This window comes from Gambusia affinis, linkage group LG24 (genome assembly GCF_019740435.1).
Source record: "Gambusia affinis linkage group LG24, SWU_Gaff_1.0, whole genome shotgun sequence".
Taxonomy (NCBI): domain Eukaryota; kingdom Metazoa; phylum Chordata; class Actinopteri; order Cyprinodontiformes; family Poeciliidae; genus Gambusia; species Gambusia affinis.
In genome coordinates, this window is record NC_057891.1 from 10,967,517 (window position 1) to 10,991,719 (window position 24,203).

A 24,203-nucleotide genomic window follows, 5' to 3' on the forward strand; every position below is an offset into this window, starting at 1 on the left:
TAGTTTAGCTTGGGGTTCATCCTGTAACTAAACACTCACTCCATCTGTCCCAGTCACCTTGCCATTGTGTCTTTGGGCAAAACACTTCACCCGCTTTGTCTGCTGGTGCTGGTCAGAGGGTTGAATGGTCCATCTACCCTACTGCAAACCTTTAACTGATATCTTAAATAACAAAATGTCAGTTTAGAGTTTTTAGCACTGTTTTATTTCAGAAGAAGATCCTAAATTGAAACGTATTCCTTGATTCTGCAAGGCTCTCTGGGAAATCCAGATTTCTCCCACAGTCCAAAAACAAGGAGAGGTATGAAAGGTTTCTTGGTCTCTTTATATTCTGCCTAGATATATATGTGTGTCTGGCATTTATTATTATGTAGGGCCCATTTTACCAACAGATGCTATGTTGGGAGGACCTACTTCTTTTAATGGGCCCCCACTTCTTCCATAAGAAGAACCGCTGGTTTTAGGTTTACTTTAAGTGTAGAGTTATGCCTGTAGTTGTATTGCTTAGGTTCAGGTTTAGGGTTAAAGTACATCTTTCTGCTCACAAAGTCCTTGTGAAACAGAAACATGTACTCTGTGTGTGTGGGATTGCTTGTCTTGTGTGTCTAGGTATTGCCCTGTGATGGACTGGCAGCAGAGACCTGCCAGGGTGTGCCCCCATTCATGCCCACCTGGGATAGATCAAAGGTATATGTACCTTCAGGATCCAGCCCACTCTAACCACTTATTAGATTTCTCTTGCTGGGCAAAGATGCCTCTGAAAATCCTGGGTGAAAGATGCTGGCAGATAAAGTGCTTGTGGAACCCCTTAATCAGGTCGCAGTAGGTGAACCGATGACGGACTGATTAACTTATTAGACTTAGACTCCGAGTCCAAAGCTGATGGTACAGCTTCACAACTCAACCCACATCTGATTCTTCAAATGTGTCCCTGAGTCAACGACACAACAAAATGTTGGTTTTATGACTATCAATGAGTTTCATGCATATCTACTCCTGGATATTCTGCTGAATCTGTATCCAGGAAGTTAAGAAAGAAAAACAATTCAAGTTTACAGGCTGATCAAAATCTGTGGAGATTTTTGAACGTACGTCGCAATTTTCCAGTTATCGGGAGTCACAGCAATAAACTATTGTAATGTTTGCATTATTGCTTACTCAATTCCCTTTTGGGTGTTTTTACTTCCAGTTCAACTGTCTCAATGTTGTTTCACAGCCGCTAAAGATGTTGTTACAAATGTGGTTTTAAAATGGTGTGGGACACTCATTATACCACTCAGTCATTAACAAACACTGGGATGTTGGCATGAATTATTTGGTGTCCCTAGCAGGCCTTCTCGGGATATTCAGGAGGAGGGGTGTTGCTGAATCAATAGCCATAAGGAGCCTGGCTCCCGTTTGCTTTCAAGATCTACAGCCGAAGGAGCCAGTCATCAAAAGTTAATGAGCTATTTAGACCACGCTGTTTCTCCGGCTCGCTGCTGAGAAAACACTGCCGAACCGAGGAGAACAGAGGCCCCAGCACATGTGAGGATATGTTTTGTATGCTTTATGCGTCTCCTATCTACAGAGGGAGATCGGCAGCCGAGCCAGAACAAAGCAGTGGTTATCATGAATGTGCAGTTGTTGGCACATTGTTCGCTTCAAATGCTTTACATGGGTTGCAACCCTTTTATTCAGCTGGTTATGGACAAAACAGAGCTGCTTTTTGGCGATTCCAACTGCATTTATGATCTTAATCCAACTTTTTTCCCTCTTGCTTTTGAGTTTCAAGTGAGAAGCGATGCACAGCAAATAAAACCGCAGTAGTCACGCTCTCCTTTTGCTCCAGCCCTCCCTCTTTTGTTACACATGAGGCATGATGCAGACATTTCACCTATGAATGTCTGCCTGGATGCCGACCTTGTTTAGGAAATAGCACTACAACCTTTCGAGGTCGAGGCCTTTATTCCCAGAAGGCCAGTGGGAGAATGGGACGTTTTAATTTCTATAGCAAAGACAGAAATTACCTCTGAGAATTAACCTTAAAATGAAACATCACCCAACAGAGTGGTAAAATACAACCCACATACATATATGTACAATTTCCTTCTCATCAAGGGTGTCTGAACAAAGAGAACATTTTTCTATGACAGAAATTAAAGAGTACCGAACATGGTCAAAAGCGACAAAAAGAACAAGATGACGGAGATGTTAGAGAGTGCATGATATGTAGTTTTAAGGTCAAACAAACAACAACAACAACAACAAAAAAATCTCAACTAAAATATTAATTAGAAATTAAATTTACGATCCATTTTATTCTGCAGGAGGGTGGAAAAGCACGCTTTCCTGGCCGGAGCCCAAGAGGGATGTTCATCGGTCACTGATGAGCACTCTCCACAGGACTGGAGCAACAGCCACTGAATTATTGAAGATCGCAGCGTCCCTAAGGTGAGGCGCCGCATGGAAGTCTTCCGTCTTCGGGCCTGACAAAGAGAGAAGAAGGCTCGATGAAACATGGTGGGGCGCTTACAAGCCATCCGTCACGGTCCCTCCCCGCTCACATGGAGACGGGATTGGATTTCCGACCGGCGGGGATTTGTTGTGTCAGGAATGAGAGAGGGGATTGAGCAATCTCTCAGCGAGATGGTGTGATAAGACTAGCAATGGTTGTTCCTGGAGTTTCCTAAGTATAACATGTTAATCATCTGCTTGTAGAGATATTTGCTATGACTTGCATATCTGTGCAAGTTATAGGTGTGAGACTGTGGGGCTTCAGCCTGACCCAGCGCACCAGCCCTAATACCATCACCAGTCTCCTCTGGCGCCTCCATTATACTGGCCTTTTCCTCAAGCTGCATGTGAAACATAAAAACAAGCCCCAGCTTTCGATTTAGACATTGAAGTTTTGCGCTGACACAAAAATGTGAGTGATTTGGTAAGACAGGATGGGTTATTTGTATTTATGATGGCGATGTTGTTTCTACATGATTTAAAGGGGCCTTGCAAAAGTTTTCCGCTCCACTTTTGTCAAGTTAGAGCACACGTTTCGGTGTAATGCGTTAAGATTTTATATGACACGCTGACACTTGTGAGTAATAGTGAAGTGGACGTCAAACTATGTTTCCAAAATGTTTAACAATGGGACAAGGTTTACCCCTTTACTCTCATACCAATATATAAAATCAGTGCTTTCTTATACATATACTGAATAAATAATCTTTTTATTTTAAAATGTTCACTTCCTCTATGTTCATTCCCACTTAAAATGCCTCAAATACACAATTAAATTGCACTTTTCAAACATGAGATATGTAATTTATTATGCTCCTGACTATTGATGTGAGAGTGAACATAATATGATCCTTTGGTGCTTAGACCTTTTGTCCATTTTCTCTTTTTGATCATTTCTTTGTGTATGCCATTTGAGTTGACTCCTTGTGTTAGTTCACTTATTGTCATTCTTTGTGTTTTGGATTTGCTCCATTAGATTTGAGCTCTTCTGATCTTTAGTCTCTTGCTATTTGTGACCTGAAAGTGTCTCTACCATCAAAAAGTGGCTAGTTTACCTTTTAAAGGTGATGTGTAAAGAGGAAACCTTTGCTCTCTAGTACTAACCCTAACCTTAAAGCTCTAACTCATGGAAGAAAAAGAAAATGAGTGAAAATTCATAAAGAAGTTCTAAATCAAACAAAATTTTTCCATAGCTCTTAAGCACAAAGCAACTCTCTAAAGCTTAATGTGTAATTCCTGTAATTCCCGTTTTGTCTTAATTTTTTGAAATGCTTTGTTCTTCTGATCTTTTTAAGAATCCTTTATTTTCTATCTCACTTCTCCCATATTCCTACACACGTTCTCGTCTTTTTGAACAGCCACAGCGAACAAGACAAACACGAGCGCAAACACCTTTCCCCAGCTCCCCCCGCCACCCCGCCTCTGTCTCCCATGTGGGTAGTTGCATCAGGAGCCTCTGACTGTTGTCATGGAGCGAAACATCCCCCAAAGGCCTCGGCGGGATCATGCAGCCTTCCCTTTGCCTCCAACAGGCGACGTAAAAAAGCACCCTGCCAAGCAGCCAGCTGCCTTCCACAGGTGCTGTCAACAGGCAGAGGAAACAAGGATGGGAGGCAGGGAAACAAACACAGACAGACCCTCTTACTACAGATGCTCGCCGTGTCGGGTGCGTGTTCTCGGCACGGCCCCTGCTTACTTTCGCAGTCTGCAGCTGCATCGCTTCCGATCGCGTAGCAACCCCAGCTGGCGTCATCATCGGTACCCACAGGAGATTTGGCAGCACGCAAACACTGGCTGCATGGATGCACAACCAGCAGGCTAGAGAGAAAGCTGGCGCCTGGTCTAGAACAGCACTTTCACCAGTCAACTTAAGCAATCTGATGGTTTGATCCACATTGTTGAGGAGACGGTACTTGTCACTACAGAGAAACCAGTCACAAAACACACCCAAGGTTCATCTTGGAATGCAACAGTGGGACAGCACACAGGAACATCGCAGGAGAATCAAGAGTCAACAAGCATCCCTTTGCTGCGGTCGCATTGCAATGGAACAGCAAGTCACTACATTAGTTGCAGTGTACTTAAACTCAGTTATGTAGGATTATTATGGCAATGTGTCTTGTACACCAACCAAACCAAGGGTCTCTGGCAACACCCTAGAGTCCCAGAAGATGACTTGGTAAATGTAGGATGGATGTTTTGAAGCAGAGGGCTTGGTTTAGTTTTAGACCAAAATTGCAACATTTGCATGAAAACCTCTGAAGAAGACACTGAGGGAACCTTTCATCAGATGACTGTAGGATTTCTCTTTTGCCTTTGTCAGATGTACCGAAGAACACACTTCAACAATAAGATGAGGCAGAAGACCATGGAGAATGTTGCACTAAGACAGCACCAGTCCACGTCCTGCTTGTGGAGGAGTCTCCGGTCCGCTTGGCATTCCCACATGAACCACACCAGAGTTCAGTTCGACCGAGCCGAGACCGAGGTATGTAGGAGGACCAGGTGTTGTTTTCGTCGCCATCAGAGCTCAATTGAGCATTCACAACTCCAAAAGCAAAGTGGAATTTCTAGCTAAATGAGCTGGAGTTGGATTAAAGCAGACTGAACTGGCTGGTGTGAACGCACCTGCTGAAACATTAGCAGCAGGCTACAGGAGCTACTGTATCTGTCGAGTGGGTAGAAGGGTTGTTTTGCAATCAGAATATTTCTTCTGGATGGAAGAGGGTTTAGTTCACCAATGTCCAAACGTTTTGCCGTGACGGGCAAAATCCCCAAAAACTCCAGCACCCAAATCTTCAAGCTCTACATAAATGTCGCTTGACGTATGAGGTTTGTAGAAAATCGAAAGTCATAGATTGGCGACCACAAGACGATAAAGCCATCAAAATCTTTACTTTGAAGGAAGTCACATATTCAAAATAAAGGATCAGACTTTGTCTAACAGAAGGCAGAATGCTCGCCTGCCATAGTAATGTGTGCAGCACAATTAAAGAGCCAGAACAAATAGACACAGACAGACTGGAATCAGCAGTCAGCTAATGGTCAGAATGGGGCAGTCTGCTTCCTGAATTGTTAATAAACTCTCTCTGAGACGGATGGGTTTGATTGATTGGTGCAGACCTGTAACAATGTGAGCTTTATTTCTGCACTCAGACTCATTTACCTTCTCTGTCTCTGCTGTTTGGTTCCTCCTTCTGCGGCTTTATCAGCAGCGGCTCCCAATAAGCCCTGACGAATCGTCTCGGAATGTTGGAGCGAAGCTGTGGAGTCCAAACGCCACATCCATCACTGGTTCTCACCAGAAAGAGTCATTTTTTTACATGAGTGTTTGCACACTGTAGATTTTTATCAGCTTCTGTTTGAATGGCTGTTGTGGATGATAACCATCTGTGTGTGTGTGCTGAGATGTTCTAAATGGGTATGCATGTCCACTATGCTTCCTTTATCACACCCGGCTGCAGGATAGCAATCGGTTTTTGCTTGAGCTTTTGCCTGGTAGATAATTATCACTTGGTATGTGTGTGTGTGTGTGTGTGTTTCTGCATGGTTTTTCTATTTGTCTGTGAGTCACGTCTCAGACAGACAGGTAAACACACCACCTCTCATCTTGTTGACTTCACCTAAGCTTCCAGATTGTATTTTGACAGCGCCGATCGTCTTGAACCAAATCCTGGCATCCTGCACCAGACACGACGCCTCCAGGATCTTATTAAACAGAAACGGGATACAGGAGTGAAGAAGTGGCGCAGAATGAAAAAATGGAAGTGCAGCATGGAGTAGAGTACTCTTTATTAGAAGTGACTGCCTGTTTTTGTGCAGGAAGGTCAGTGTGGATAAGGGGAAAGACAGAGATGTTTAGCAGCAAAGTGCTTTCTAATGTGTTGTCAAGGCCGAGACGAAGACGATAAGATAGCGATCCCTGGCAGCTGTGTGAGTCTGGTTGCCAGAGAGCTTCTCCGGCTAATCTATGCACACCGGAGATGGGGAGCCGACCAGCCAGAGATCGTTGAGATGAGCGTGAGGAAATGAAAACGGTCAAAAACAAAAGAAGAACAGTATCCCGGTGGAATATTCTTGGTTCACCCTGAGAGCTGCTTAGTGAGTGAGAAAGGCCCGTTTAGCCACCTATCTATCGAAGGCGGTGTCTCTCTACTTTTGAGAAATGCATCTCCTCCTGCAGCCTAGCGTCTCTTTCCTCTCCTCCTTACCTGCTCACCAATCCCTTCTCTCATTTCTTTTCTTCCAGCCTCCTGAGCTGAGGCCAATCTGTCTGCTCGCCATCCATCCACTTCATCCCCATCTTCTTCTTCTCTCCCATCACTCCTCGATCTCAGCTGCATTTTTTCCCCTCTCACCTTGCCGTCTCGTTTCTCCCTCCTTCGCCCTCCATTTAAAAAGCCTGTTGCTGATCCATCAAGCTTGCTGCTGGAGTGCGCTCCCACTCCTTTCTCACGGCAAGTGAAGTCTCTCTCCGAGGAGGAAGGTAGCCTCTACTCCACTTCGATACCAGCCAGTTATTAATTACTCCCCGATTCCTCATCTGTCTGCAGAGGGAAGTAATTACGTCGCGGCCCGTTTCTCCCCCGTCGCCGGCATCAGAAATGACGCGATAACCAGAAACCCAAATTACTCCCGCTGATGAGACAATCATTGAGCGAGAGAGAGCAGGCCGAAGATTTTTTCAGCCCCACCGTGCTTCGCCCCGTCAGAGTAATGGCGCCTTGATTCAGTCTGGGATGTCTTCCCGACATATTCGCCGGGCATTTCCAATTTCCTTCTTGCAAAACACTAGAAGATGGGTAGGGAGAGATAGGCAGAAAGAATTAAACATGGATTTTCCCTCTGTCTTTCAGGTTTTTTTTTTGTTTTTTTTTCCCCTTTTCCTTCTCTGCTTCTCTTTTTTTCGCTCCTTAGAAGACAGAGCAATCATGAGTTGTTTCCAGCTCCAATCAGCGTTCTGCAGCTGGAGAGGAGTGATGATGGAAGAGGAACATTAGCACCGGATCCTCATCTGCCTCTGAAGAGAGAAGGAAGGAAGAAGTGAAAAAAACAATTAAAGATTCCTTTCGTTTTCAGGCTTTCTGCGCGTTTTTCTTCAGACACACAGGTGTACCTTGATATATTCGGACACTTCCTTCAATCAGTGTGTGGAATGTACATCGATTTGCCAGAGCAATCACTAATTTTCCATTATGTCTCTTATGATTGAGAAATAGTAGATCCCTAAACGTGGAATTTAGCAACAATTAAGAATTCTTTTCTGAGTTCGTAGGTCAGTCCTGCTAAGCTGCTTTGGTGCAAACAAATCCAAATTCAATATAAAAACTCTGCACTTTTTACTTTTATTTGAGTAATTTTATCATGAAGTTTATAAGATCACATCAGGTTTTGACTAAGCAGTTCTCCTTCTACCCTTTCAAAACTGCACCCACAGAACTCCAAGGTCAGGGACATTTTTTAATGAAAACACTAAAATACAATAACACAATTAAATTGCAAATCGGTTTCAAAGTTATGCGGGTCGTAAATATTTTTTTCATAAATTACAATGAAAAGAGAATGTGTAATCACATTACATAGTGCATCACCACGCCTTTCCAACAGTGCCAATTAGCATAATATCTGACCCTCAGATAGCAACGATCTCACAGGTCACGGATGAAGATGGCTGTCATGACTTGTGACCTGTGTGATCCTGGCTATTTGAGGGTCAAATATTATTCTTAGTACATCCAGATTTATAAAATATGTGGCAGAACTGGGAACAGCTATTCGGAGCATAGACAAAATAAAATTCCAATCTCACATAGTGTTTATTTTGCTGTTTGAGATGCACATTTAGGCAAAAGCAAGTTCCAAATTTCTGCCGATTCCAAGCAAACAACAACATTTTTGCTAACACCGTGAACATGAGGGTCTTTGTTGGTGTGTAAAGATCTGCTTTTAGTCATGCTAGCGCCCAAACACACAAAGTTAAATCCTGTCTTCTTTTTATTTCTTTTTGCTCTACAATGAAACCAAAATTCTGCATCTGAGTGGATCTAAAATGTAGCATAGCGTCTATGAAGTGCAGACTACTCCCTAATCAGACAGTGTACATTTTCAGAACTTTCCTTAATGAGGGTTTCTAGACACACTTTCCAGACGAGACATTTCAGAATGCATCAACCTTATCTTTACACCAAAGCTGTCAAACTGCTGTTTAAATTAAGCAAAGAAAAAAAAAAACTGGCCGGAGGAGCTTTCTATGTTGCATTACAGTAGCTGTCAAGTGCTTATTGATTGGTTACAGTGGATAAGGGTGGCTCCATTCCTGCCAGGCGTGCGTAACATTTGACACGTGCATGTATGCAAGAGGTGTAGTCACAGAGCTGTGCATGAGATCTCACTAGATTTGTTCTACAACTTCCCCTGCTTGGCTTCTCAGAGACTCTTCAGTCCAGCGGGATCAGGATCCTTATAGTCTTTTTTTTTTTTTTTTTTTACAACCACTGGCTAATGTTGCCATGGGGGAATGTAACAGGGCCATAACGAGACGATCTCATTCCATATGCGGAGGATATGAAGGGGAATTTGTCTGCTTCAGCAGTGACAGGAGCAATCTGTACTGTGGGTTAGCTCCAATAAAGAATCAGTAGGAGGGGGGGGGAACAAAACCCTCAGTGTTATTCAGGATTATGGTGTAGGAGCCCATTGAAAATCTAATGGACTAGTCACATCAAATAGACTTGGTGGGAGCTTGCATGTACGCCACCAAGCACACAAACTCGCACCCCGAAAGAGAAGCCATTACCAGCAGGAGTTGGGCCATTACTCTCTGTCCAGTATCCCAGTGTGTGAGCTCCGGCCCTAATGTCCCCAGTCCCAGAGGGGGTTTCACCGCAGTTTGCTCTTTCTGAATAATTATCAGTCAACCTTGTATTAAATGCAAAGGCCATAAAAATACCCTATGATACTTCATTGTGCATATTAAGCACCTATGAAATGTGGAAGGAAGGCCACCCAGAGACGTATCGGGGCTTGATTTAACAGCTTTCCAGGGCAAACATTTTTGCAACGCTAAAATGCTGTAATATGTTGAAGTAAGGGATTGGACTAAAGAGTCTGAACCAGAGTAGCTCCAGCTATCGGAGCAAAAACCAGAAAAAGACAAAAATATTCACTGTTCATTTAGAAGGCTTAATTTTCCACACTGAGCCTTCGAACTGCATTACACCTGGACGCTATAGCAACACCTAGCATCCAGTGTTTGGGATGACCAGGACTCTTTGACGTTACAGTGGGAAAATATTCTCTTTGCAGATTTGTTCCAAATTGGAGAGTTTTAGGAATGAGAGGAGGTGAAAGTGTGTACTTTGACTAGGCCAATTCAAAACCTTCCTATAGATTTCTAAGCCACTGGGGAGAAAATGGCCGGATAACCCAAGTAACTTTGAGCTTAAAGTAACAAACTGATGGCCGGACATCAGAATTTATGGTTTTTATAATTACAGTTGAGATTCTGAATCATAAAACTACCCCGGTGTTTTACTGCAATTATGTTACTTTTACACCCGACACAATGTGACACCACCTCCTTGGGGTTCACCGTTTTGTTTGTTGTTGAATCGTGCACTTGTTGTATATTGTTCTAGAGTTCTTGGATGAGTTGTGAACGAGATCTGGGATGAATTCAGATAGACCGCCAATTTCTGGAAATGTTCGCCACTCTTCCGTCTTTTCTCTCTTCATGAATAATGGTTCTCTGAGTCCTGGATTTCAATCTGCTCTTGAATTAATTTACACTTGGACCTGATGTGTTGCTTCTTGGGGTGTTCTGTACTACATTGTGTTGCCCTGTTTAAGGTATTTATTGATTCTGCAGGCCTCTGCATAATCTGGCCTGTGAAAATGAACTGAATTTGTACAAAAAAAAACATGAAGGGAAAAATACTTTGTACAGGAAAATGGCTTTTGAGTAGCTGTGAATTGAAGAGACCATGCATGAAACGATAAAATTGGGTTTCTTAATAATGAAGCCCATAGGCAGCGTTTACGCACATAACATTTTTAAGTAATTAAAATGTTATCCCAGCAGGTGTCAGCTGAACATATTACTAATCCTTTATCTTGATGTTCCTCACTGTTTGGTTAGTAACGAAATGATGTACTTTCAACTCCTTTTACTGTCTGTGAATCAGAAACACCATAAGACATAATTTTGACAGCAGAAATCCCTTTTAGGAATAATGTTCCTTTCAGCTTCAGTGGTGACTGGGCGTTTTTCAGAAGCACATATCTAAAAGTGCCATGTTGCAGCGCAGCTTTAAACGCATATCAATGCCAAGCCCTCAGGCCGTGTTGGGTGGAGAGATGTGAGCCTGGCACATAGGCTGCCTGTTCCCTGACACCCCCCTTCACCAGTCATAATCTGCGTAAGTCATCCTTGATTAACCCCTGCTGAATGACTCTAATTACAGCCAATTAGCCCGGGCAGAATGAGACGCTCTCCATGCAGATGAACACGATGGAGAGGAGGGATGGAGGGACAGAATAGAGGGTGGGGGGGGGGCTTGAAAAGGAGATGTAGAGAGCTGGGGGGACGCGTGGGATGACGGAGCGATGGAGGTGCTCAGGGCACGGGGAGAGTGCCGGGATGCGGCGCGAGGTTGCAGGAGAAATAATGAGGGGATGAAAGAAAGGAAAAAGCCAGAATGAGTATCCGGCTGTGCAGCACACCAGTCAGGCAGTCATGAATAAACTCTTGTAAGGGCAGATTAGAAGTGATGAAATGTGACTTTATGCCAGGATAGAAACACTGCCGGTGTCTGGTTCACTTGCTCGGGTCGCTGAAAATCAATGCAGTACTTCAATCAAGGTATTGATCAAATCTGCGCCCTTATGCAAGAAGCGGTTTTAGAAGCAGAGACGGCTTCATTTTAAGCGCCAAAGGCTTCAGCAGTTGCATGAGGTGTGCCGAGGTGGAATGCACGCATGTTCGAAATGTGCCTAAACCAGGAGAATCGTTCAGAAAGTTCTAATGACATATCAATACCTTGCAGATTCAAGGAGGAGGATCTGAAAAGAGAATGTTCCCAGAGATACAGCTGGAACAGAAGTCTTTTAGGATTAGCATTTAGTAGAGAAGAAAGAGATAGTTGATGTTTGAAGAGTTCAGGACTTCTGGTGTGGTGTAGCTCTGACAGCACAGCCATTGATTTATTTAAAGGTGAGGACGCAGACCTCGTATTCAGTCTGGAGAATGAGGTTAATGTGGGCATCTCATCGGGATCTGTTTTGGATATCCTACAGCGTTTAAATGTTTTTGAATCCTGATGGTATGTGTAGAGAAGACCAACGTGTGGAAGAACTTCTTGATTTCAGGAATACAGCAGGTTGCTACGGCAACAGTTCTGGCAGAGACAGGACCAAACTCTCTGAAAAATTAACTTTTTTTTACTTGTCGTACCTCTGCAGAGTGTTGCTTTTCGATTTCATTGTGCGAGGGTTTCTACCTTCTTGAAAGCACTGAATGTAACACCCTTTATTTCCCAGCTGGGTTTCAAATCATTATGGCAGATTTGCATAAATTCATCCACACGTAAAAGTCGTCATCTGTATGGATGGCAGCCTGCGCTCCAGATATTAGTGACTGAAACAAACAGCTCAAGGTTAAAATGTCTTCTCTCACAGCCGTTCAGTTTCATGCCGGGTTGAATGAGGCCTACAGCTGGACTCATTGCTGCAACTGTATCTCTTGTTGTCCTGCAACTTACAAGTTGCCTTCTTGGAATATGAAGTACAGTTTACTAGAACTTACAGGGTCTGTGACTGTAATTCGTATTAACTCGTCTAGGTCATAAATCTTGAGTAAATTTGCAGATATTACAGGGTCAGTCTTGCTTGATTTTTAGCTAAGAAAACAGATGTATTAAATAATGATCTTTTATTATTTTTTGCTTTTTATGCTACAGTTTGTATTTATCAATTATGCAGAGTAAGTGGTAAATAGAAAACTGGACAACTCAGCACTGAAAAGGTTCTAGGACCGTCTGAACCATAAAAATCCAGCACAGCGTCTGACTCCAATTTAAATGACAGGGACCCTCATTATTGGGTTTGTTGTTTAGATTTTCTATCCCCTCAATCTTTATCTATCCAGACAGCAAATATACTAACCAAACACCTATGCCAACATCCCTCTGGCCCTTTCTCCACTATCAACCAGCAGCAGGGTTGAGAGGCCAGAGAGAAGAGCCCACTCAGACTGCCCAGTGATTGCCTCAGTCTATCATCAGCCAGAAGATTTCTATTATTGCAGATGGATGATTGGTCTGGCTAGCTGCCGGCCTGGCAAAGCAAGCTCATTTCAGAGCAGTTTGAAGTGCAAGCTCCGCTGCACAGAGGCGAGCAAGGGGGCTGCGAATTTGTAAAGGAGGGGCGGGCGGATTTGGTGATTTGGTGTTGAAATAATGGAGCAGAAACAGCCGTAATGACGAGGCACGCTGGTGGCGGGAGCATTATGCGCAAAAGGACGAGGCTGTTAATGCGGACGGCCTCTATTTCCAACAACAATTTAGACGCTAATGGGGAGCGCTTTCCTGCCAAACAAATAGACGCCCCACTCGCAGAACCAGGAGTGTGTTCAGGGTTTTGTACCGTGTTGTTGGATCAGTCAACATCATCTCCGCCTGCGTGTTTCATCAACCCGGATCCAGTTCCAATCAAATAACCCGGTGCAGTCATTGTTTTTGAGAACATTTCCCATCATTGTCTTTGTGTCACACAAAAGACTGCCTGTATTCTGCGCAAAAAAAAAATACAAAATTAAAAACAAAACAAGCCCCTTAAGGGCATACGCTTGAGATCAACCTTAACGTCATATGACTATCACATGGCTGCTCCCGCCTCTCCGTCCTTTGTGCTGTTGCTCTGCTGCAGATCGAATTACCACAACACATTTCAGCCATGAATGTGACTATTTAAAGCACTTCTTCACGGTCCGTCTCTGCAGCAGCAGCTCTGCTCCGGCGCCCCGCCCCGGGGGTCAGCTGGCTCTGCTGTCGACGAGGCTCCCGATTCTGCAACCTGCAACCTAAATCGATAATCTTAAGGGAATTTACAGTATCTGACTACATGGCCTATGCACTTGGGAGATTGGAGACGCACCAAGGAAATGCAACCCTACATGAGGTTTTTTTATACACTATTGATCTCTGCGTTCAGAGCTTTAAAGCCACATCTGGGGGAACAAGAACAAATGTAGAATGCTATTTGTGATGTGAAGTGCTTGACTTTTAGGATAAAAAGGTTTGATTATAAGGATACAATTTAGTTCTTCATGCACGTGAAAGGTAGAGATTATAAATTGATGATTTACTCAGCCAACTCTTCACTTTCTTTTCTTGTTTTTGTCTGTCTGATTTTATTTTGTTTCATCTGTTTACGCTGCCGAGATGCTTTGAACCGAGAGGCGGCGGCGGCGGCGGCAGGCGGCTGCCGCTGTCACCTGCTAATGTCAGCGGTAATGATGTGAGGCGGCTTTACCTTGAAACTCCGTCACAGAGCCAGGACTCAATCATTTCATTTAGGCAAAACAAAGTGCGACAGCAACAACTGTGAACCAGCCAACACAGAGAGACGGGGGGAGAGAGAGACAGAGAGAAAGAGAGAGAGAGAGAGAGAGAGAGAGAGAGAGAGAGAGAGAGACCAGGAAGCGGCGATGCTTTCCTCTGAAACTCGTTCTGTGAAGACCTTTGAAGTTGTGACATACCTGTGGTGGAAAATAGAGCGAGACTCTACCGGTTTCGGGTGGGAGATCAAAGAGCGACCGGGTTCTCGTCAACTTTTGACCTCCATACCTGTGAGGGATCATCTGGGGGTTTGGGGCCAGCTGTCGCTCCAAAGGCTGCCGTGTGTTCGGAGGAAGTGAAAAGGGGAATGGGAAGTGAAATAAAGTGCATTCAAGTAAACAAGTTTATGTGAATAAAAGTGCATTTAATGGGGATGAGGCAAGTTTTCCGAGACTTGTTTTCCTTATTATATCCAAGCGGTTTCATGAAAAGTTGAAGAAATATATTTTTTTTAAAAGCAGCTGAACCGAAATGAACCCCTCCAGCTCATCCCCTCCGCTCATCGGGAGTGTGTTTTATTAGTGTGCAAGGAGTCCAAGAAGATGAAGCAGAAGTTTGCTTTTTGTAGAGAACCGATTGAAGAAAGCATGAAAAACCCTAAAGACGAGCCGGTTTGAGTTTTCTGCCAGATAAATCATAGTTTCACTTAAACTATTCTGGTATTCCTAACTTCTAAAGATCTTGAGAGAGGGCAAAGAGAGTTTGTCTTTGTGTCATGTCCTATAATAGGAAGACATGAAATGAAGGTGTGCTAATTGAAAGCACCTCAACTCAGGTGGGCTACATAGAAACGCATGACACCTTTTATATTTTTACCTGTTTAATGTTTTTTTCAGGGAATACATTGGCAAAGAACCCACGGTTAAAGCAGTATATCCAAAACACATTTCTCTTTTCTGTTTTATTTTAATTTATCAGCCTGAAGTTGTAAAACAATCCAGCATAATTCCGATTGTTTTGAACGTCGTCAAGCTAATTGGTTCTGGTGCGACCCGTTCCAGTCTCATCAGCTGGAATTAGCCAAACTGGAACTCTGTGCGCTCCCACTTTAGCTTCCTCCAACTCATGCATATCATAGATTTAAAAAAAAAAAAAGAAAAAAAAAGTGCTCACCATTATCCCTGGGCACACAGCGTTATATTGTGGATGCTGACATTGCTCTTACCTGGCAGTTGGTGCTTTTACTATATTAATAATGGAGCAGGCGCCATCCATCATGGGGATATGAGGCTGCTAATCATGTCTGCTCCCTGCATATTCACTCCTTTCATCAGGAGAAGGAGAGGCGCTGCGTTGCGAGGCGAACTGCGGGGAAAGGCAGGAGGGACGGCGCTGAGCTGAACAGAGTGGGGAAGTGGTGGCAGAAGAGCGGGAGGGGGAAGAGGAAGAGGAAGAAGAACAGGGGACGGCGTCAGTGAGCTGAACACATGACAGATGCCCTTGGCCTTTTGCTGAATGGCTTCCCTGTTGGCAGGAGTTAACCAGTGTATTTAAACAGGACAAGACGAATGGGACCTCTTCTCCCTTCTGCTCACTGAACCGGCCCATTTCTATTCCAACTCAGCGTTCCCTCCAGTGGGATGCTAATATGGCTAGCTGACACCGCGAGGGTTCAAACTTCATAACGTCATCTTGTTGTAAAGTTCACTTTGATGGTGCCATTTCAAGTTGAAACTTTAGAAATTAATTGGTTTGCTTTTAGTTTTAATTGGTATTTTAAGGAAGTTAGCATATAGCATTACTTGTACTCGTTTCTCTCTGCTTTTTTTCTCATGGGTTTTTTTTTTTTTAAGAACAAGCTAATTTACATGGAAAACGTTGCCTGATGTTTGCAGAAACACACATCCCGCCTGGCCTCAGCTGCTTTCTGCCTCCTGTAACAGAGGAACCTTAAGTGTCTGTGCTTTGCTTCATTTTCGCTCATTTGGAGTAATGCGACATCCGCATGCACCGATGTGTTTGAACCGAACATTTCCACAAATCCAGAGGCTAAAATTGCTTTCCGTATATCATCGTCCTAACTTTTGTCCTGTGAGAATCTAAAAGCAACCTCTTTTCTTTCTTTTTTTTTTTTTTTTTTTTTTTTTGCCAAACGTCTGCTCTTTGCTCCACAAAAGAAAAATAAATTTGCTCTTGATTGATGGGCCTGATTAAAGGAAGATAAGATTTTGAAAACGTGGCCATATGCCTGGCATACGCGTTGCCTCTTTTGGCTCAAAGCCTAGTGGCAGAACATCTTCAATATCCTGACATCTTCCTCATGTTGCTCCTCCGTGGGGAAGAGGGGAGAACGTGGAGGTGGGTGATGAGTTGTTGGAGAGTGGAAGAGGGGTGGATTTCAGAACGACAGGCATACTTGGAACAGAGATAATGAGCGCTTGGGGGTGCCTGGGGTGCAAACTCCTTCCTTCCACCAGATAGCTGGAAGGGAAGGGAATGGAAGCGGGGTGGAGGTGGAGGGAGGTAGTTAAGGGAGCCGAGGGGCCAGGCGAAAGCTGCCCTCTGAGTGATGTTTGATGTGGCGCTGCTGTTGCTTCCCATGCCAAGTAAAAAGGCGAGCCAGCCAGGAGGCCATGAGGGGCGGCTGTTAAGTGCCAATTAGGCAACGATGAGTGGGAGTCAGAGATAGCCAATTGCATTCACCACTCCTGAATTTTACCAGGGACGAGTAGTCAAATGCTAAAACATCCGCGACATAATCCCCTTCGGTTTTCCTTAAGTCGCTCCCCCCCCCTCTTTCACCCTCTGTCTCCCCTGGCGCCTGTTGGGTAACGTCGCATCAGCGTCAGTTAGACGAAAAATAGGCTATGATTCGCCGCTCCATTTACTTTTGTCTCTGTATGGCCTTGACCTCAACTGAGGACCACTGAAAGGAATATTTTTGCAGAAGCTTGTCACATTATGCAAAAGGACAATGACTGTTGTCAGGCGTCCAATTAGTGAGGGGATTCACAGCCATTCCAGCCTGCAACGCAAAGAGACAGGAGAAGGAAAATGGAGCTTACATCTCAATGTGTGCACATGCCTAACCTTATGTAGCAATAAAGTCTAAGGAGTATTTTTTTTTTCAGAATGGTGAATTTTTTCCTGATCACTATCTCTCTGGAAAGTCATTTTAGATTCAGCAGTAGGGCTGAACATTGGCATTTAAAAACCATGTTCCTCTTGGCTTCAGCCAAGGACTGGAAGAGAGAAAGGAGTGGCAAGGTGCTGATAATCAATTGCAAATGCTTGATAAGTTGATTGCCATCAGGGTACTGCAGACAGGTGTGTAGCAGTTAGCTGCAAAGTTCAATACAGTCAGAAAAATACTACAGGTGAAAGTCTTGACAGCCTCTTCTTTCTAAAAACAATATGGTAGGTTAATTTAAGAATGACCTTAAGTCAGAGGTGGATACTGCTAATGCGCTAATTCTTCATTTTGCTCTTTAGCGGTGTTGCTAGCTTTGAAAACATGTACTGTAGTAGATTTAGGTTCTGTTGTAAAACACTAATGTATTTATTGTCTCATTGACACATGGAGGGTATCTACATGGCTGAATTAGTGCTCTAGCATTAGCTTCTGCTAATTACTATGTTGGCATAGCACTTTAGTGTTAGCAGAAGTAATGTTTAGGATTTAGGATTAGCACATCTAACTTCATCATTTGCATTGTCTATGGCCTTCAGTCAAGAACAAGAACAAACAAAAACTTCTGGTCCAAAGTGTTTACATTTGTCTCACTGTGTCTTCAGCAGAACACTTATAACAAACATCATTGAAAATTAACAGATTATCTGGAAGAAAAGAATAAGTGAAGAGCTTCATGAAACGTCTTTACTACAGACTCACTGGAGTTACCATGGATAGTTTTCAAAAACATTAAAACTTCCAACTAGAACAGGTTCAAGTTGTGTCGAAGAAATAACTGTATCACGACCTGCATTACCCGTACACGTTGACCTTGTCATTTTTCCAAGGTCAAATCAAAGTCCAGACTCAACTTGATTGAAGAGAAGAGAAATGAATGTATAGGAATTGTAATGAAGTGAAGTAAAGAGTTTCAGAGACTGAAAAACACCACTGAAAGCTATTTTTGCTAAACATGCTTCTATAAGCAAGTCAGTCACCACTTGAAATGTCCCAACAGTGTCAAGCCAAATCAAAAAGTGCAAAAATATTCTTTTCAAATTTCTTCTAAGGAAGAGAGGAAATAATGTTAGAGAGTTGCAAACCGTTTCTAAGGCAGCAGCTATGGCAACTGTGGCTATCATGAGGCAGCTGACCTTGTTTTCCGAGAAAGAAGTCAAGCATTTATCGGAATGCAGGTGCACACTCCTGTTACAGTACCTCATAATCAGGCTGCCTGATTTTTTATTTTTTTTTTACCCTCCTTCCGCATGAAATTGCACAACCGGGTAAATTACTTTGATAGATTCACAATGGCTCCAAATGTAAACGCGTCACTCGCCATCGCGGTCGCTGACAGTGAATGAGGCTCTTCATGTCCGAGCTCTCAGTCAGCCAGTCTTGTTTATGTGTGCGTCGCTCACATCCCGGGCCTATCAGTAATTTCCCCGAGCCGCCGCCTCAGATCCGCCCGTGCCCCCGCGCTGTGTTTTGTATATTCATGTGTGTGCCTTCCTATCTTAATCCTAGCTATTACTCGCATGGCTGGCCATGTCAAGGGGAGATTTGCTCACTCACAGTGAATGGGCCAATATTGACAGCACGCCCACCGCATCAGCGATCGGTGTTAGGGCTTAGCGAGCAGTAGATTCACCGGTTAGAGGCTGAATGCTAAAGGGAGGTTGGGGGGGCTGCGATCGGTGTGTTGGGAAACAATCCTCCCAGGGAATCTATGCAAATTGCTAAATGTTATTCAGAGACTGTCAGGTGCGATAATTTACCAGCGGGATGATGTTATGATGCCCATGTGCTAGTTCTTCTAATCTTAATACACTGGATTACACTTTCTAGTGGTTGTAGGCCAATTTTGTGTTTATTTTAAACCATTTTTTCTTTTTTTTTTTTCTCAAACCAGATTTGAAGTTTGATCTCTGTTTTGCTCATGGTGCTGAAGACAACAAAGGTACATCAGGCAACATTTAGCTTAATTAGTCTTAAATTTATAGCCCTGTTAAGATGAGAACTGAAATACACAAAGTTGTTCATGTGTCTTATTTTAGTGCAAACATACTTTGATTGCAACATAACCTTGAAATTAGAGAAATGTTCCTAAGGCGGACCAAATTTCTATAAAAAAGCTTCGAATTAAAAAGAAAAGAGAATAAATCAAAGGTAGGCAAGTACTTGCCTACCTTTGATTGTACGCAAGCAAAGGTTCCAGTGGTGTTCAGGGATCAAATTTAAAGTTTAATTGGATGATGGTACTCATCAAAAATGTAATCTAAAACACACTCCTAATTAATAGATAAAATAATCTCATTAAAAGTGCTGTTACAAGCTTTAAAAATAGATTCACACTCTTCACAAACACCAAGAAATTCTTAGAAAGGTCTAAAGTTGATGTCCGCAGAGTTTTCACAGAGAGATGTTAATGGCTAGAAAAATCCGCAGCTAATGAACTTGAAACAAATTGACATGACTTGGTGTCATCATTAGTGGTGGGTGGTGATTGAGAGACCCAGACTGACAAGACTGGGGAGCCAGTAGTCGCTTATGTCCAAATGCAAACTGAACTGTTGTTGAGGCGACACAGTGACAGTTGATGCAACAAACTATTATCAGTGACGAAGCAACAGAAAACTGGGGAGTACTTTACCAAAGGAGGAAAATTACTTTCAGTTTCTCCTCATCCACAGCCGAAATGAAGATTCTCCTTCGCCCAAAAATTTTTTTTGGAAAAGTATTGGTTTATAAAAGTCCAGGTGAATATTACAGATGTGCCATTGTCGGACATTTTGGCATGATGTGTGCAATTACAGATTTCTCTCTTCTTTTTTTTAATGTCTTTTCTTTTTCTTTCATTATTCCTTACCCAACTTATATTTTGCTATGAGTATTCATTACAATTAACAACAATGTTTTCTTTTTTTTAAAAATAGTACTCTTCTGTGTGCCCTGCGTCAGACTGGCGACCTGTCCAGGGTGAACCCCGCCTCTCGCCTGGGACGCAGCTGGAGATTGGCACCAGCAACCCTCCCGACCCCATTAGGGAAGAAGGGTGTAAAGAAAATGGATGGATGGATGGATGGATGGACTCTTCTGTGTACTCTGGAGTCAGAAAATCAAACTCTGCAGGGCAGCGCATCTGGAGCCCATCGTTTGATTTGGATGATTGACACGTCCGATAGCCAATAGAATCAGGAGGAGATTGATACATAATCCACCAATCACAACCAGGGAAAATGTGTGAGGGAAAGACCCAGCTGTGTTAAAGTTCGTCTGAGTTTTCCACAGGGTGTCCAAGGAGACAGAATAGTTAAAAAAAAAAAAAAAATAGTTGCCCTTGAAGCACGTCGGTGTGACACAAGGACAATGGATTACAGGAGCTGAGTAGAAATATTTACTGTAACATGGATTATGGCCATAAAACAGGGAAGGTATGACTGAATTTATATGTTTGATATGAGCCTTGTTTCTTTGTCTTTGGTGAGTTTTCAGTGAGTTTTGCACATAGCGTGGAGATTCTGGCTTTATTGGAAACGGCAAACATGAGTTTGAATCTGATTGGTAGTGTTGTGGACAGGGCGGTGTTGCCTTGTTGTTGCTGTGTGTTTTACCTGAGTTGCCTCTTTAGCATCTATTTACAGCTTTGGAACTGCTTTGTAAACGGTCTTCACTCCCTTCAAAATAAGAGCATAAATCCAAGTGCCAATCATAACAGTCTGTAGCCAAAACTTCAACGCAGACGTAGAACTTTTATTCAAATGAAAATTAGAAAACAGACAAGTAAATTTGTGCGTTGGAATTTTATCTGGTAAAATTTTAAGCGCGCTAAACATTTTCAAAGTTAACAAAAGCACCGCATGAAAAATTAGCTGTGCTGTTAGCCGATTAGTAAAAGTGTGCGCTCTTGTCTAACTGGTTTAGCTGAGAGAAAGAAAAAAAAAAAGACACTTTCTGTCATCTTCTCCTGCCTCCCCAGTAATGTTAGGCAGCACATGAACAATGCATAAAAACAACAGAATTTATCTGTTAAATATTTTAGACTCCAGTCAACCGTGCAGCAGTCGTCTGTACGGGCTGTCGTGTGTCTCCATCACACCTTTCGTACAGAGTTCCTATAAGAAACAAAGTAATCGTGGCAGTAAAATGCCGAGCAGGATTCCAGGAAGGGAAGATGGATATGATACAAGTGGAGACGAATGCAGAGCGAGATCGCAAATAAAAGCTGCATGTGTGAGGACGTGAAGAGCAGGAGGGAGAGAGAGAGAGACCAAGTGAGTTGTGTCAAACGGATAAATGTCAGAGAGAGCTTCATCGTCTGCCTGAGCTGGTGCAGCTCTCCCCTCCCTAAAATGCCAGGCGTAAATCTCATGCAGCCGGTCGGTCTCAGTCAGTCGGCCTCACCGAGCGCAGTAATGAGATTACAGTTTCCACCGATGCTGCCTCGCATGTGTGAAACAGAATGGTGTGGAAGAGGGGCCTGCCGTCCTCCGTGGCTTACAAAGAATCAGCAGCAAAACGCCGGGCATTGAGGAAGATTTGGCCTCTTTCAGTGTCATTTCTCTCAACCAGCGTATCATCTCTGGGAAGAGACTCGTCTTTACAGAGCGTGTCTGGAAAAAAAAAACAAAAAAACTGGCTGCTGAAGGGCAGATGTGAAGGCTAGCATTCCCTCATTCTTTGCCAGAATAATATGTAGAATGGGAAAAGGTTGTAAAAAATGGGGAAATGTGGCTCTACAGCCAGGGCACTATCTGTCAGGGGCGTGACACAAGCATGGGAAGGAAAAAGGGGGAAAAAAAACCCAACTATTTGTCGTGTCCTCTTGGGATTTTATTCCCAAACTCGAACAAGATACTTAGGAAATGACAGGTAAATTTTAATTTTTTTATATAAAACTGAAAAGTGTGGCAAGCATTTGTATTAAACCTTTTTATTCAACAGTTGACTGTATGTTTAAGGTTACTGTCCAGCTGGAATTTGGGTCTTTTCTAGCTCTCTTTGGTAAAAAACTAAACAAAAAAACCCAACAACTTAGAACCAAGTCAGAATCTTCAAATTAAACAACCAAACCGTTCTGTTTTGACAGAGGGCTTCTTGCATGTGCCAGCCCTGATAGATGGCGCCCTGTGTGGGGAGCCGGATCCCCCATGCAGAAAGCTCCCTGTGTTTGCATTAATGCTTTAAGTGGCCCTCTTAAAGCATTAATGCAAGTCTAAATACCCTCCACAAACAGCTCACCTATGGAGCCCATATGCAGCTGGCCGAAGTGCCTCTGCAGCCAATCACCACCTGAGAATCCCTCAAGTCCCGCCTCCAATCACCATCCGCACCTCTCCCTCCCCAAAGTCACCCGCCCCACTCGGCAAAAAGGCAAAGCAAGGGGAGTTTGATTGACAAATCTCCCCCCCTCCCCCCCTCACACACGCCCCTTCACTTAGCGGAGCCCCGCCCTCTCCGCTGGCTCCCTATCACAGGCTGTTTTGGCAACACGGAATACGCGTGGAGCGTCCGTCCACCTCCAGTCTCCTTTACGCACCGATTATGCGCGCAGGTACAGGGACTCGAACTGCTCCGCGTCCGGCCGCTGCACTGCGCTTTTAACCCCGCCACACGGACCAACATGACCCAAGCGGATGTAGAAGTCTGACATTTCTGACGTTTCTTTGTGGATCATTCTGCCGCTTCCTCCCCGGTTGTTTTTTTTTTTTTTTTCCTTCTCCCTTCCTCCTTTCCCTCTCTCCTTCTCTCTCTCGCTCTCTGCGGAGCGTCAGCATGGATGTCTTGGCAAACCACGGCATCTTTCAGGAACTTCAGCTCGTCCACGACACGGGCTACTTCTCGGCCATGCCGTCGCTGGAGGAGAACTGGCAGCAGGTACGTGGCCGAAACCTCCGCGCATCCATCAGAGCCATGCGCTCGGGATGCAGGCGATAACTTTCTTCCCCTCCGCCCCCCTTCCCTAAAAAGCTTATTTATGCACTAATAAAGCTGTCAGGCGCTTTACTGGAAGATGAAGATCCAGATCTCATAATCCAGACTGAATTGGTCGTGAATAATAAATGCATCCTTTAGATTAGCCAGTTGTAACCCCCCTCCTCCTCTCATGGATAGAAGTCCCCTCTCTTATCCATAATAGATACCCTTACATGTCTGGCTTTTTTTTTCTGCCATTTTTAATTGGAAGAGGAGTGGAGAAATCATCTGCTCTCTCATTCCCACCTTTTATCCCTCTTGCTGCGTGGAAGTTCCGCTTGGAGAAGTGGGAAGCACATGAGCCGGCTGAGAAAACACATAATCTGCAGTTTTCCCTTTTCATTTTTCAGCGCAGCGCAGACATCCTGTGCATGTTTGCGAGTCTTTAGATAAATTTTGGATAAATTACAGGAATAAATGAATGGATTTGTCGTTCTACTCTCAGGTGTTTCTTTACAAAAAATCTAATAAATTTTATTGCAATTTAGAATTGCATACAGGAGCCACTTGCGGACAGAGGAATAAGCAAACTTAGCAGCTGCTTTGGTCCTCCCCACCTGCAGGGGGAGCACTGGAGTTTCTAGAAAAGTCAGGTTTATAAATGTATATTTTGTAGCTTTGTTATTAGTATAACTGGAGCACCCAAGTGTGATGCTATGCTTAGCTAGGTCTTCCACACCAGCAGGGGGAGCAGAGCACAAAAACGCTCAATTCAATTCAGATTTTGTTAAAGACACAGAACCCTGGTCCATAGCGGAGATAAAATTAGAAAGGGGAAATGAAAAATAATTATAAATGACTACTGATAAGGAAAATGTAACTTAACAACTGTATTTGTTATGTGTTAGTGCTACTACCAAATAAGTTAGCTAGCATTAAACGCTACGCTCTAGAGGTTTAGGATTCATACCTATCAGTTCTTTTAACGTTTGAATGCAAAATATTAATATATAACTCGCATGCAGCTAATTAATACAATCTTTTCAGACTTGAACCACTAAATG

General features: G+C 43.5%; 1 protein-coding gene across 5 annotated transcripts in view; it reads left to right on the forward strand.

The window, feature by feature from the left end:
• klf7a (Kruppel-like factor 7a) overlaps window positions 1-24,203 on the forward strand; it is an 87,562-nt gene that overhangs the window by 21,762 nt on the left and 41,597 nt on the right. For 2 of the 5 annotated variants that reach the window (XM_044109780.1, XM_044109782.1), the window contains 2 exons: window positions 2,310-2,433; window positions 4,820-4,984. The exons of 1 other annotated variant lie outside the window; for it this stretch is intronic. In XM_044109780.1, coding sequence (XP_043965715.1) covers window positions 4,820-4,984 — 165 coding nt within the window. In that variant the 5' untranslated portion in view covers window positions 2,310-2,433. Of the gene's footprint in view, window positions 1-2,309; window positions 2,434-4,819; window positions 4,985-22,727; window positions 23,101-24,203 lie in introns of those variants that run through there. 2 more of the 5 variants (XM_044109779.1, XM_044109783.1) reach the window with 2 other exon arrangements.